The sequence below is a fragment of the Schistocerca piceifrons genome, chromosome 8 (assembly GCF_021461385.2).
Source record: "Schistocerca piceifrons isolate TAMUIC-IGC-003096 chromosome 8, iqSchPice1.1, whole genome shotgun sequence".
Taxonomy (NCBI): domain Eukaryota; kingdom Metazoa; phylum Arthropoda; class Insecta; order Orthoptera; family Acrididae; genus Schistocerca; species Schistocerca piceifrons.
This window is the reverse complement of record NC_060145.1, coordinates 309,635,085-309,649,133: the sequence shown is the minus strand read 5'-3', so window position 1 is coordinate 309,649,133 and position 14,049 is coordinate 309,635,085. Positions and strand designations below refer to the sequence as shown.

Below are 14,049 nucleotides of genomic sequence, written 5' to 3'. Positions count from 1 at the left end.
AAGTTATTTAATCAATGATAGTTAACCAACGACTGTTCAGCAGGGACATTTTAAACTGAATATCAAAATACCTACTTCATTAATTGAAAAGAGAACTTTTGAACATTTTTTAACGTTACAGCGTAGGTTCACTCAGACGTGATCAAGGAGTATGTGTGGATCTCGCTTCATACAGTTTCAACAACTCCATAGCAACGAGCCAACAACGTACGAGAAGACTGATAGTTACAATGCTTCCTCGCAATTGGTGGCGTGTAGGATGCGGATGAGATAAGATTTAACAACTACTGCATATCCGGGCAATGAATCATTCAATCTTAAATCAGAAGAAGCATCCATCGTACGAGTTCGCATTTCTGTCTCCCGTTCACCAACGGGGACCTACGTCATCGCGCATCGTGTCTCAACTCCACTGCGAGAGCTGTGGCAGTAGCAGCTCTACGGCGTCGACAATATCAGCACGCGGTTGGAGTGCGGGGACGCCACACACCATCCAAGTGCTAGCCCAGCCCGACAGCGCTTAACTTCCGTGATCTGACGGGAAATGGTGTTACCACTGCGGCAAGGCCGTAGGATACAAATGTCGTACTAACAAATGTAAATTCACCTGATGATGGAGGTTTAAACCTTTGAAACGCGTCGTGGAGATAAATAAACAGTGACTGGTAACAGTAAACTTGTTTCATTTAATAGTATACTGATTCGTTTCACGACCAAGGAACTTTGGTCCTACAGAACTGTGTGTGAGTGTGTGGACTTACCTGCACGTTGGCCTTGGTGAGGTCGCGGTGCAGCTTGTGCAGGTGGAAGAGCGTGAGCAGGACGCAGACGACGTTGACGGCGATCCACAGCACGTTGAGCACGTAGTGGCGGAAGGGCCCGTGCACCAGAGGACAGCTGGGCGCGTTGTGGCTCACCTCGGCGCTGGCGGCCAGCGCGCCGCTCAGAAACGTGGGGCCCAGGTTGATCGTGATCGACGCGAACCAGATCATGAACGTGCCGAACAGCACGCACTGCGGCGAGTCCATCAGCAGCGGGCTCTGCTCCTCCGTCTCGTCATCCTGCGGGCAAGCGGCAGTTCAGTGCGGCGAACACGTGCTGGCGGCTAATAGGACGGTTCACACAGACACCATTGTAAACGTTCGCAGAAGTACCCAATACAGACTGCACCACCGGTGCTCTACGCCGCAATGCCACACATTTGGCAAGTACATCAGTCTCAGTCACAACGTTTGGAATTCTAAAGAAGACATGGTTAACCTCACAAGGTGACCATCAGACTAGAGATGGATCGTTCGCGAAATAACGGGTCCAAAGGAACAGTTCACCTAGATGAACGGAACGAGCGAGGAACGAAGTCTAAGGAATGGTCTTTCATCACTACGGTCGCGGCTCGCTACTTATAGTTCCCAGGACCTGGAAACGGTCGGTCTCGTTCCCGAACGGAACGTCGGACGGTCTCGTTCCAGCCTCGGTCCCGTTCTCGTCTGTCTCGGTCTCGGTCTCGCTCGGCCGGACTCGTCCTTCTTCGCGTGACCACTCGTCGCAGTCCCACTGCTAACTGCTCATAGTTAGTTCAGTATCGAGTTGTTCTTGTTCGTTTCGTTCGCTTCGCACTCCCATTCTATATCTGATTCACACCTTTTTTGAACTCTGAACATCTGGCTCTTTTCGTATTCTATTCACCGTCCACGACCGGTAATTACAATGCATTTTATAATTACGTAAACTACAAACAAATTACGTGGTATGTAATACGGACGTCTTTTCAGGTAACAAAACGGGATATCAGCTTAATTCACTTTTTCGATAAATAGCAGAAGAAATACTTATAAAAGGGCAAGATTTTTCGTTATTACACATGAAAACGACGTTGGCACGGCACACACGAGTGGCCATTTTCCGTCTTTTCTTGATCCAAGGTAAAAGAGATTGTTCATTGTTATGGGAGGCAGACCGACTTACAACCGAATGAAGCCCGCGCTTCGTAATCGAGTGTACGGTGTCACATTTTGTAAAGAGAATATGATAATTCCTATAATATTATTTCAGTGGTACAGGGTGGCGCACGAAAAATCGGCCCCGAGTACTAGACCGGTCATTGTCGCTTACCAATCGTCATCTATTGTTTCGAAGTTGTTTGCATTAGCTTATTTGTTATTTCTTCAATGCCTGATTATTACATGTTTATCTATTCTGCCCGTAGAAGTCAACAAATCGCGCGTAATTAGCGATTAGTCTGTACGCTGGGCCGGTTTTTCGTGCGCCACTTAATATTATTTCCCTGCGATCAGCCACATAACGCTACAGTTGGCTAAACGAGATGTTTTGCAAAATTACGAAAATTGCATGTATGTGGGAATTCTGTTATCAATAAAATCTCTGATCTCCTGGAGGGAGGCAAATGCCTCCTCTTGGCGCCTTCTATCTTCAGTCACCTATGCTAATAATTTTCAATTTTTCATAAGAACCTTATACGAAGCACAATGAATGGTGAACGAGTAAAAATGAACGGTTCCGAAAAAAAGTGCGATTACCGGTGAACTAGTTCCCTAGGATGAACGACTTTGCCCATCTCTACATCAGACCCGTTTATCACGGATTTTGATGAGTTTTCAAGTACGTTGTAGAGCTACATGTACTGAGTATCTGACTAGTCGCTTTTCATGCGACAGCACTTAGTATCGGAGAAAAGTTTTGTGCATACCTCATATATCTGCATCATTAAAAATGTTTCGACTGAGTGAGCCTAGCGCAGGTTCTTAGCTCCACAGGCACCATGCTGGTAGTACTGGTTTCAATTCTGGTCGTATTTTTTTTCAGTTTCATCAAAAAAAAATGTCATAAAGTGGTATACGTTGCGAAAACTTAACCAAAAATATTCATTTTCGCCACAGTAATTTCTAAACATTTTTCAGGCGACTGTCAACAGCATTAATATACTCGGAGAAATGCATGGCAAACACTGTGCTGTCTTACAATATATTTATTCACAACCGGTTTTGATCACTGGTCATCTTCTCAGTGGAAAAATACTGTAACAACTTTACATGTCATAAATGCTATTGCATTTTACTGCACGTATTACATGTGAAGTTGTCACAGTATTTTTCCACTGAGAAAATGATCAATGATCGAAATCGGTTGTGAATAAATATATTGTAAGGCAGCACAGTGTTTACGATGCATTTCTCCAAGCACAATAATTTCATTAATAACTCAATTAAAGCTGAAATGTAAGATTCGTTGTTAAAATTCTAAATATTGCCACAGCTCCAAAGAATTCTCAAAGATGGATGAATTATTAGGAGCTACAGACTCATACGTAAGTCACCATGACTAACTTTGACATCAATTAGGTTATTAATACCGCTCAAAACGGCTGCCAGTGCGAATTGACGTACAATAAATACTTTGAGGAACGAGAAGATAAAACCAGTTTCTTAACAGAACAGTACACTATAACTGCGTCAGGAAAGATATTCCCTTACGTTTTCATATATGTGCCAGAACAATTCTGAAAATTTTATGGTATAGTTCAACAGGGAGGTGACGTCTTATCTTATGAATTGAAAAAACATATAATTCTGACAGGAAACAAATCAGGGAAGTTCACGAAAGTAGTTAACATCACTGACCAGAGTCAAAAATGCTCCTGTCATAGTACAGAAAAAAGGCGAATATGTCCTGGGCAGTTTCAAAGTCATTTAAGTCAAAACAACATTTTCGTGCTTTTGTATTTGTCATGTAGTATACAGCATCGCTTCAAGTAAAGTAACATGACGTACGATATCATATCGTACAAAGTGAGACTCGCCATCATGTCATCCAACGTGGCATTTGTCATGTCACTGCAATATGACACAAAGTGTTACTTAAGTTTAGTATATATGCATTCCCAACCTGGGATAATTCCTATAGTAGATGAACTGCCCTCTCGGATCTTCCTATTGTAGAAGCATCCCACCCCAAAGATGCACGTAATTTTCTGCCTATTTGTTCATATACACAGCACTATATGTATAACAGGACAAATGGGAGAAATGATCCATACGGGGAAAACCGTAACGCGCCACCACGCCCCCAATCTTACCAATAATCAAAAAACTGTTTCAGTGTGCCCCTGCGAACAAATCCACCACAAGCAATTTTATCCTCCCAGAAAAATTCTTTTAGCTATTACATATCTGCTCTTCAGGCGTATTGCTTATGATGGCTGTCGAACCTTCGGTATTTTGGGCACAGGATAACGGACTTAAGCCCATAATTGCAAGATGGGGGTGTACCAACACATTACTGCTAAGAGAGCTCACACCACTGGGGAATTTAGGTTTAGTCATAAAAAATGGATTACCTCAAGATGTTTCGATTTAAAAGCGGCCACGTAAGTCGAAATGGTATTTCCCTTCTTTTACATCCCCAATTCTGCCCAGAACATATTTTCCTTTTCTTTGTGCTACGTTAGGAGCATTTATCATTCTGATTCCGGCATTTATTCTACCATAATTTTAACGTTAAATCGCGATATCTTGGCAACCAATGTAGATTTTTGTTGACTCGGGCGACATTTGATAAAGTATAGGTTTCTTTATCGTCTTTCGAACATATTGCTTGAGATGGACATCGTAGATCTGGCTCCTCTACGGTTACCTGCCTGGTATGGTTCAACCTGTCCAGTAATGCCTGCTGTGTCCACAGGGCACACAAGCCTCAGCACCACGTCAAGGTCACATGTCCTCAGCATGCTTTTCTTTTTTTCATATTTTCACTCTCTGTTATTTTATTATTTTGTTCATAATTTTCGATTTTTTAAATTCTGTTTCAATTGACATGGTTTTATAACTTTTTGTTTTATAATTAAACAAATTTTATTCATATACATATGAGACCATATGCAAACATATGAAAATTAAACACAAATACATAATGCAGCGCACAGAATAACAGCTAACATAAATACGATACGGAACGAAATACCGCATACTGTGCGAAGTTTATGAAACAATGATTATAAATAGTTTCAGTTCTGTAGATAAACTTAGAACATGACATTATAACATAGGTAAATTTACTCAAAAGTTTACTATATCGCAAGCTGAACGGTTCGTACAACAAAAAATAAACTATTGAAAAACGTACATATTATTATTATCTGTTATCTTAAAATTCTTGTCGTTGTTTTTCTTCTTTTTTAAGTATGCTATAGTAAAAGCTGAAAGTTGAGAAACCATAGCCTGAAACTGTCATGTGACTAGTTTTGAAACGAAACGTGGCACCAGCCAGTCCGAAATACGTATGATTATTATTTGCTGAAATAAGGAGAGCTCCGAACATCGTATTCATGACAAAATACTATCAACTTTCAATTTCGCACGGAAACTGCAAACTTAAGCTTGATTTGTTCTAAAATAATTTTTCTACAAAATTACATTATAATATTTCAAGAAAACGCAGTAAAACATTTTCTGTTTGTTAGAAATAACGTAACATTTTTTCTGATAATGGTTTTTGTCGCAGAATACAGATTAGTTAAATTTTTTGCGTGATCATACTTTAAATGCTTCGAACAAACGGCATATCACTTTGTACAAGGCTGGACATAATTCTGGTTTGGTACATGCATTGTACGGTACGTCCAAAGGCTTTTCAATGATTATAAGCCACTAGAGAGTAAAAGCTTTAACGTACAAACAACGAAACAATAATCGACACTAATAGCCAGTTTTTTAAAATTATATCCATTTACAGCGCATAAAATGCAACGCATTTCCATGAAGCACATTCCATGAGGGAACGCGTGATTTTTTGCTCGTAAAATCTGAACGATGAAAGCTTTTTGCAAACGCATCATATAATTATCGTAACAAAATATATATTTCATCTGTATCACTTAAACCACCTATGTATGTGCGCGTAAAACTGGGTTTTACGTACGTTTCATGCGCAACTTTTGACCGCTATCTCGTGACAACGGATAAAGCTTGCACAGAACAATAGAACGATCATGAATCACATGTTTTTGTCCATCTTCTTACAAAGTTTCAAGTATGAAACACAGAGAGAGGGACGCGTAATGACAGACTCACAGAAATCGTGATTCTTGCACATAAAATCCGAATCAAGTTAAACTTTTAAACATTATCGTAAGAATGCATAACTGATTTGTTTGATTCACTAGGAATGAATTTTACGCGTTACATTTAGCTCGGCTTTAATCTGTCGTAACTCGATAGCGCATAAAGAGTAGTGGATAAAAAAATTGTTTTGACTTGGTTTATTTATTTATCTTCGTTCGAAGTATTAACAGATTCGTAGAATTGTAAAGAAAAAGTGAGCTCCAAAAATTTCAAATGATTAAAACTCACCTTAGGCCAAGGTCCGGTTCACCAAATCTCGATCATCGTTTTCATTCCAGTTCGCAGTTATTTAAGGGCTACTGCTTTTCAACGTAAAATGCGAACGAGGGTGATTCTTTTTGCACATAAAATTCGAACGGTACACGTACAAATGCTGACTTTTGTGAGCATTAACTTGAGCCTATTTGAATTATTTAGCAAAAAGAACAGATCGGTTCGCAAAATTTGTCTGGGCGCCAGGTCTGGTTCGTCTTTCAAACCTTGCCTACTATCCTCTAATGTAGACAAATGTTTGCATGTCTACACAAACAGCTGCTGGTCCGGGCTAAACCAAAAGCTTTTCTCCAATGTTCCTACCATAAGGGAGAACAGTGCACCGGGACCCCATTCCCTCCCACCTCTCCCCCCCTTCCACCCAACCGCGACTCTGCGCTTAGCTTTTTCGTACTATAGACTCTAAGACAGACAAAAAAATAAACGATGCACCACTAAGGAATTATACTAATGGGATGGAAAGTGGTAGATGTGATTTACATGTACAGACAAAGAGATCAGAACAATTTAGGAAAAAGTTGGATGATTTATTTAAGAGAAGAAGCTTCACAAATTGAGGAAGTCAGTAACTCATTGGTCCACCTCTTGTTTTTTTTTATTCATTAATTGGCTCTGTTCACTCCTCCCTCCACCCCCAACCTCCTTCTCAGTACATCCACAGTTTTCACTCCATCCCTCCAACATATTTTTTCTATCCTTCACCATGTGCACATGCCAAAATCCTCCAGACTACCTCTTTTTATCTTCCTCATTGTCTACGTTTTAGCACCATGTGGGTGAATACTCCGTTTGCCCAGTGTAATGTACAAAAATTTCGTTAGTATTTACCTCTCATCTTCGTCCACATTGTTGCAGAAAACTTTGCCCTCCTTACGCAATGTCTCTTTCTCCATTGCGATTCTGGTCTTCCAGTGTTTCTCCATTCAGCATCGTCTCCCTGTCTCATTTCCTTCTAATGTCATTCCTGTTATTATCTTTGTCTTTTTTTCATTCCGCACCTCTTTCCTTTACCTTGAATGACCTTCTTTATGTTTATTATAGCTGTAAGCTTATTCCAAGTCACATCGTGAAATATCTTCTTCAGATTTATAAAATGTATGTGTCTTCTCTTCTCAATATATGTGTCTCCCAAAATTAGCAACAGTTCTGTTGCGATTCTGGTGACTATATTTCTTCTTAAACATATCTACTGCTCATAAAAATTTTCCTTCATTTCATTTTCATTCTTATATTTGTAATTCTTGACATAAATTTAGCTACATGTGAAATGAGACTAAATAGCCTGTGCTCAATACATTTCTTGCTTCCCTATTTCTTTGATATTGGAATGATTACCTTTAAAAAACTTCCTAGGCCTTTTCATCACTGTCATACATTTTGTTGCATAGCCTCAATATTTATCTTAGTTCTTCTTCATTCAAACACTTAACTATTTAACATCTATACTTACTGCTTTTAATTTTTCATTGTAGCTATTGCACTCTTTATTTCTTCCATGAAGAGCCATGGTCCTTTCCATCATCATACACGTTACTGATAAATTTAAGTTCCAGAGTTGTTTGTTTGCTATCTACGTAGCTACTGAAATATTGTCCCTTTCCTGGAGTACTTCTTCACTATTTTGGTCCATTACACTGGGAAAACTTATGAGGAACGTTTCCTGAAGTAACTAGTTATATGCACTTCATAGTGCAGTAGTAATTATTTTTCACTCGCGCTGTTGACGCAACCCACAGAAAAGCGAACGTAATACATGAAAATATTAGAAAAAACCGGAGATGCTTGTGTAACGGAACAAAAGTGGTATACATGAATAAAAAAGACAGGTCTTATTTTGAAGATTATGAGAGTATTAAAAGAGGAACTACGTAGTACGAACGGTGACAGCGACCTCTCTTCATATATGACAATGAGATGATAATAGGACCTACTTCCAGCTTCTGACGCCTTTGTCTGTTGAAGTGGCGGAATTATTCAGATCCGCTGAAGTTTCTGTAAACTACGAATTCACAAGTAGCGGTGTCCTTTTTTAATAGAACATTTCTGTTTTTGTTTCTGCAAAGTGTTGTCTTGCTTACATAAATAAGTAGTTACATAAATAAGTAGACAATTGAAGCAGAGATATGTTTCTGTTGTTGATGAATCACTAAACTGCAATATCGTAATTATCATATTTTTCTAATGGTTCGCTTTTTACACGGCTACAGCATTACTGTTGGGGACTAAAGGAAGTAGAATGACCTATGAACAATTAATGTTGTACTTTCTGATGTACTTCAATGTTAGTTGTACTGTTTCATAAATGTTTAGTCTCATTTCAGTATCAAAAACTGCAGTCACGAAAGATATGCAGATTTCAGGGAAAGGACACCGAAATCACATAATAAGAAACGCGCTTCTCAAATATGAGAATCAGGTACTAATGCGGCTGTTGTCCTGTTTATAGCGCAGAAGCGGACTGAAACTGTGGAATCATTCTGGTGGACGCTAAAAACGTTGCTTTTCTGGATCTTGGTCCTCCCGTGTCTGTGTCTGAAGTTACTTTGGACTTTCCTCTTCTATGTCTGGCATTAAGTTATCTTGGACTTTTCTCTGATGCTCATCTCAACTCCAACCTACGTTTTGAAAGTGAGATTCCTTACTCTATTGTATACTCTGTCTGTGTACTATCGTGTTTTCTTATAGTTTAAACTTCTACCTCTAAAAGTGTTGTAAATTCAGAGGACGGCAAAACTAACCTCAAAATTCGATATCTCAGCAGATTTCTTGACACAGAGTACACATTGATTGTCTGTAATGGTGGACGCAAATTGTCATTGACTCTCTGGTGTGGATTCAAAGTACAGAAATTCAGTATTATACTTCGTCTTAAGAGATTGCCTACGATTAGCAATTCATTTCTGTCAGATACAATTACAGAATCCGCATTTAATCAGTTAAAAATAGTATTTGCTGTCATGTGTGAACCATAGTAAAGTTAGCTTTGAAAAGCGCGCCGCAGCATGTAGCGTGAAGCACTCGCCCTCCGTTTTCTGGCGGTGGCGCCGTTGTCGCAATTGAAGGCTTCGGTGTCTCCCTCTAGCGGGAAAGGAGAAAAGTGGGCTGTTCACGTGGGTTTAAGAAGTGGCTGTATGGGCTCTGCTGGAGAGTTGGCAGTCGGGGCGTCAAGAAGCGACTTCTCTGCCGGTGCTAAAGTGCGCGTCATTTATGTTGGCGGCCGAGTTTAGGTTCGATCTGCGCATCTGACGTCACAAAACACAGTCAGCCAATGAACAGAGAACGACGTTGCCAGATCTCGACTGCAGTGCAGAGCATGGACGAGTGTCTTCAGTTTTAGAAACGTTCAGTCATAAATAAAATAATAGAACAAAAGCAATGTCTTGATAGCAGACTTTCTTTTATACTGCCTTTTCGCAATAAAGAACAGCGGTAATTGTTTATTTCCTATTGTACTTCGATGAAGCGTGAGTAATTGATAATTATACAAACAGTGTTTGTCAGTATTTTGCGTGACGTGTTAGAGTCCTCATGGCATGGCACAGGCGGACAAGCCATGATAGCGTAACAGTTAAGGTGTTTGGCTTCTATGTGAAAGGTTATGAGTTCAAACGTTGTGCAGTGCTTAATATATTCATTATTTAAAAACAATATCGAAGTGCCTTACTTCACAAATCACATTCGTTTGAATGCAATTTTTTGAAATTTCTAGTGCTTTGTCTCTTCATTAACCCTTTCACTGCTGCAGACACGTGCTCCCTGCATACCGCGCTGTGGGCAATTTTGTCATCACTGCACTGCTCGCCTGTGCAGACACATGGTGTTCCCACTGCTTTGACATGCTTATCATTCGATTTCACAAAAACTATTTGGCCCAAAAATTTGATTTTTACACGTCTTCTTAACTGATACCCTCCCCCCATAAATGATTTAATTTTGTTTCGATGTTCAACGCAGTTATTATGCAGCATTAAATGTAGTAAACCATTGCACGAAATTTTGAAGAGTTTGCAGAGGCAGAAGTCCATAGCGTATACTTTCCGTATGGTCGATTTTAGTTGCCACAATGTTGAGAATGAAATGTGGACAAGATACCTAAGTTTCGTATAAAATTTACTGTATAAGAATGTCTCATTTAAGTGCCACATAGGTGCCATATGTAATATTGAGAAGTATACTCTATGGACTTTTACCTCTGCAAACTCTTCAAAATTTCGTGCAATGGTTTACTACATTTAATGCTGCATAATAACTGCGTTGAACATCGAAACAAAATTAAGTCATTTATGGGGGGAAGATATCAGTCAAGAAGATGTGTAAAAATCTAATTTTTGGGCCAAATAATTTTTGTGGAATCGAATGATAAGAGTGTCAAAGCAGTCGGAACACGATGTGTCTGCACAGGCGAGCAGTGCAGTGACAAAATCGCGCACAGCGCGGAATGCATGGAGCACGTCTTTGTAGCAGCGAAAGGGTTAATGCGGCCGTGGTGGCTTTACTTCATGAACTGTGCGCTCCCCCCTAAACGTCAGCTTGCGAACTATGCTACACTATGGCGCTGCTTCTATTGGCGCGTGCGTCGTGTGCAACTGGCAACGCAGCAATCTCCCGCGTCTGGGCGGGCATGCGCGAGCCGCAAAGATAAGAGAATTGAACTATAGAGAGACAGCACACAGACCGCAGAATCAGCGTAAGCGACGCGAGCAGGGGCTCCGTGGTATGGGGCGTTAACTGCTCGTCGCGAAAGGAATCTTCCTGAGCGTGGGTACGCAAGGGGCCTAATCTGCAGTTCGGCCGAATGCTGTCGACCGGCGAGGAGGTTCTGACAATCGGCTCGCCTTCCTGCGTCCGCTGAAATGGCTGGCAGCGGGCGGCTTGGCAGAGCATTTGGAGGTGCTGCGCTGGTTCAGTCCTGGGAGTCGTAACGCACCAGAAGTTGAGTATTGATTGTTAACAGATTTTATGAAGTTTAATTGAATTCAATTTACTTATTCTTGTTAATTATACCAGCCGTATTTTTTGGGGGTTCCCCGCCATTCATTCTCGTCTAACCACCCGCAGGAAGGTGGTAATATTAGAAAGGGTGGTCCGTTTGTCCCATTTTGAGAACGAAAGGGGGGAGTTAGAGTACATCTGAGGTTCGGATTGCTTCTTTCCCTTCCCAGCTTACCTACGTGTTTATTCGACTGTTAGCCTCTGCCATGTCTGTGAAAGTCTAAGGCACCAATGACTGTATTGTTTAAAATGCAAGGCATTAAGACCTGATCCATTGTCTCGCCTGCCATAAGTAGTATTACTAGATTCAAGTGTAAAAGGTGCTCTAAGAAAGAAGAAAAATTCCTTTTGCCTCGTGGTTCAAAAATGTTCAATGTGTGTGAAATCTTATGGAACTTAACTGCTAACGTCAACAGTCCCTAAGCTTACACACGACTTAACCTAAACTATCCTAAGGACAAACACACACACCCATGCCCGAGGGAGGACTCGAACCTCCGCCGGGACCAGCCGTACAGTCTATGACTGCAGCGCCTTAGACCGCTCGGCTAATCCTTCCTCGTAGTAAAAACTAGTCAGTTGCATAACGATTTCCTGTTCATCTGGAAGCTGTAACTTATGTAAATTTGTGTTTATGCAAATTTAGCTACAATTAATCAAGGTTGTTAACGTACGCCATAGTGGATTATTTTAAATTGTTTCTACTCAGCAAAAACTGTTGTGTGTTTTTCCAATTCAATACCTTTTAAGGCTTTTACTCAACGTGCTTATGTGTTTTATACAGGTAGTTGGTTATTAGTGTGTTCACTTGCCATACAAAAGTTGACCATTTCATTAGATTGTTGCCTTGAAAGGAGAATGTTGTAAAGGTTTGCAAGTCCTACCAGGCGAGCGTGTGTGTCTGCCATAAGTTAACTGGCAGAGATTTGTAAAATTTGTTTTCTTATATATTTTGGAGATGTTAATGTTATAAACTGTGAGTGTCCCCCCGCGTAAATGACTCCTGCGTTTTGGTTTTTCTGTTTTCAGAACTTTTGTAAACGGGATTGTCTTTATATGTTGCAGATAAGTTAGATACTGCGCCATTTAATGAATGGAGTGAAATTCACCTGTAATTTAGCTGAGCTTGAAATATTACACAGCGTTGCGTTGTATACGTTAAATTGCTTGCCTGTACTTGCCTTTTACTGGGGTGAGATTTTTTATAAGTTAATGATTTAAAGGTCCTTTCTTATCGTAAATTATGACTCATTTGTTAAATGATTGTTGTTTTTTTTAAATATCGTAAAGTCTTGCACCAAATTTGAATAAAAAAATGTTCTGAAAATTGTGTGTAATTTCACCAGTTACTCTTTGGCACCTACTTCCACTTTAAATTTTGTGTTTTGATTGAGATTAATAACCTTTGGTAAACCAGTAGTAATTTTACGGTTCAATATGTAGTTGTACATTTATTTTGTCAGATGACTGCCTGTTTCAGACCTAAGTACCATCATCAGGCCAGCCTCAAATTAAAAGCATCATGGTGTACAGCCGAAATACTCGTTGGGAAATAAGGTGTCTGTCTATGTAACAGTCGCCATAACAGCTTACCCCAAACACAGTGTCATTATACCAATAAGTAAATAAAAATACTATGTGTTGAGTATATGCAAACTACCGCCCGAATAGGTTAACGATTATGCTTTCTAAAAAGGATCAAAGTATTACAATGTAAACTACATAACGTCTAAGAAAAATATCGTATACACCATGGACAATAAGGAAATGAAAGAAATACATCTGTCTGTAACAAAACATTAAGTGCAGGACGATTGCACGCCATGTCAAAAAAGTTTCCCCTAATTTAGAATTGCAGTCCGTACAATAATTTAGTTATCTTACAGAAATAATCTACATAATATCCAGTGTTGTATGTGATTAATGCGAGTCATTCTTTTGATCGTGGAATGGCTTTATGATGGACCGCGGAATCGAAACTGGTACCCATTTGACAAAATGAAAATGCGACAGTAGAGTAGAGAGAATAAGTTTTTCCATTTTCTGTTCGCTGTTCTAACTGACAATATGTAAGAACCATGTTATGTATACACTTGTTACAGCCATTCATTCTCCACCTTCAGAATCCGTAAGTCTAACGCTGCATATGCCGAACACAGCTTACTCGACTTGCGTTATCGTAGTCTACATACCGTCTTTCATGTTAGTCCGAGAACAGATCAAACATACACTAACGGAAAAAAAATCACAAGAAAAAGAAAGAACTGTGCGACAAAACGAAAGTTGGTAGGCGCGTTTCTACACTGTTGTTGTTGTGGTCTTCAGTCCTGAGACTGTTTTGATGCAGCTCTCCATGCTACTCTATCCTGTGCAAGCTTCTTCATCTCCCAGTACCTACTGCAACCTACATCCTTCTGAATCTGCTTAGTGTATTGATCTCTTGGTCTCCCTCTACGATTTTTACCCTCCACGCTGCCCTCCAATGCTAAATTTGTGATCCCTTGATGCCTCAAAACATGTCCTACCAACCGATCCCTTCTTCTAGTCAAGTTGTGCCACAAACTTCTCTTCTCCCCAATCCTATTCAATACCTCCTCATTAGTTACGTGATCTACCCACCTTATCTTCAGCATTCTTCTGTAGCACC

The 14,049-nt window shown here is 40.1% G+C and overlaps 1 protein-coding gene across 1 annotated transcript in view; it reads right to left on the bottom strand.

The window, feature by feature from the left end:
* LOC124712308 overlaps window positions 1–14,049 on the bottom strand; it is a 257,556-nt gene that overhangs the window by 74,865 nt on the left and 168,642 nt on the right. The window contains exon 4 of the mRNA XM_047242600.1: window positions 762–1,061. Within this exon, the coding sequence (XP_047098556.1) occupies window positions 762–1,061 (300 nt within the window). The remainder of the gene's footprint in view (window positions 1–761; window positions 1,062–14,049) is intronic.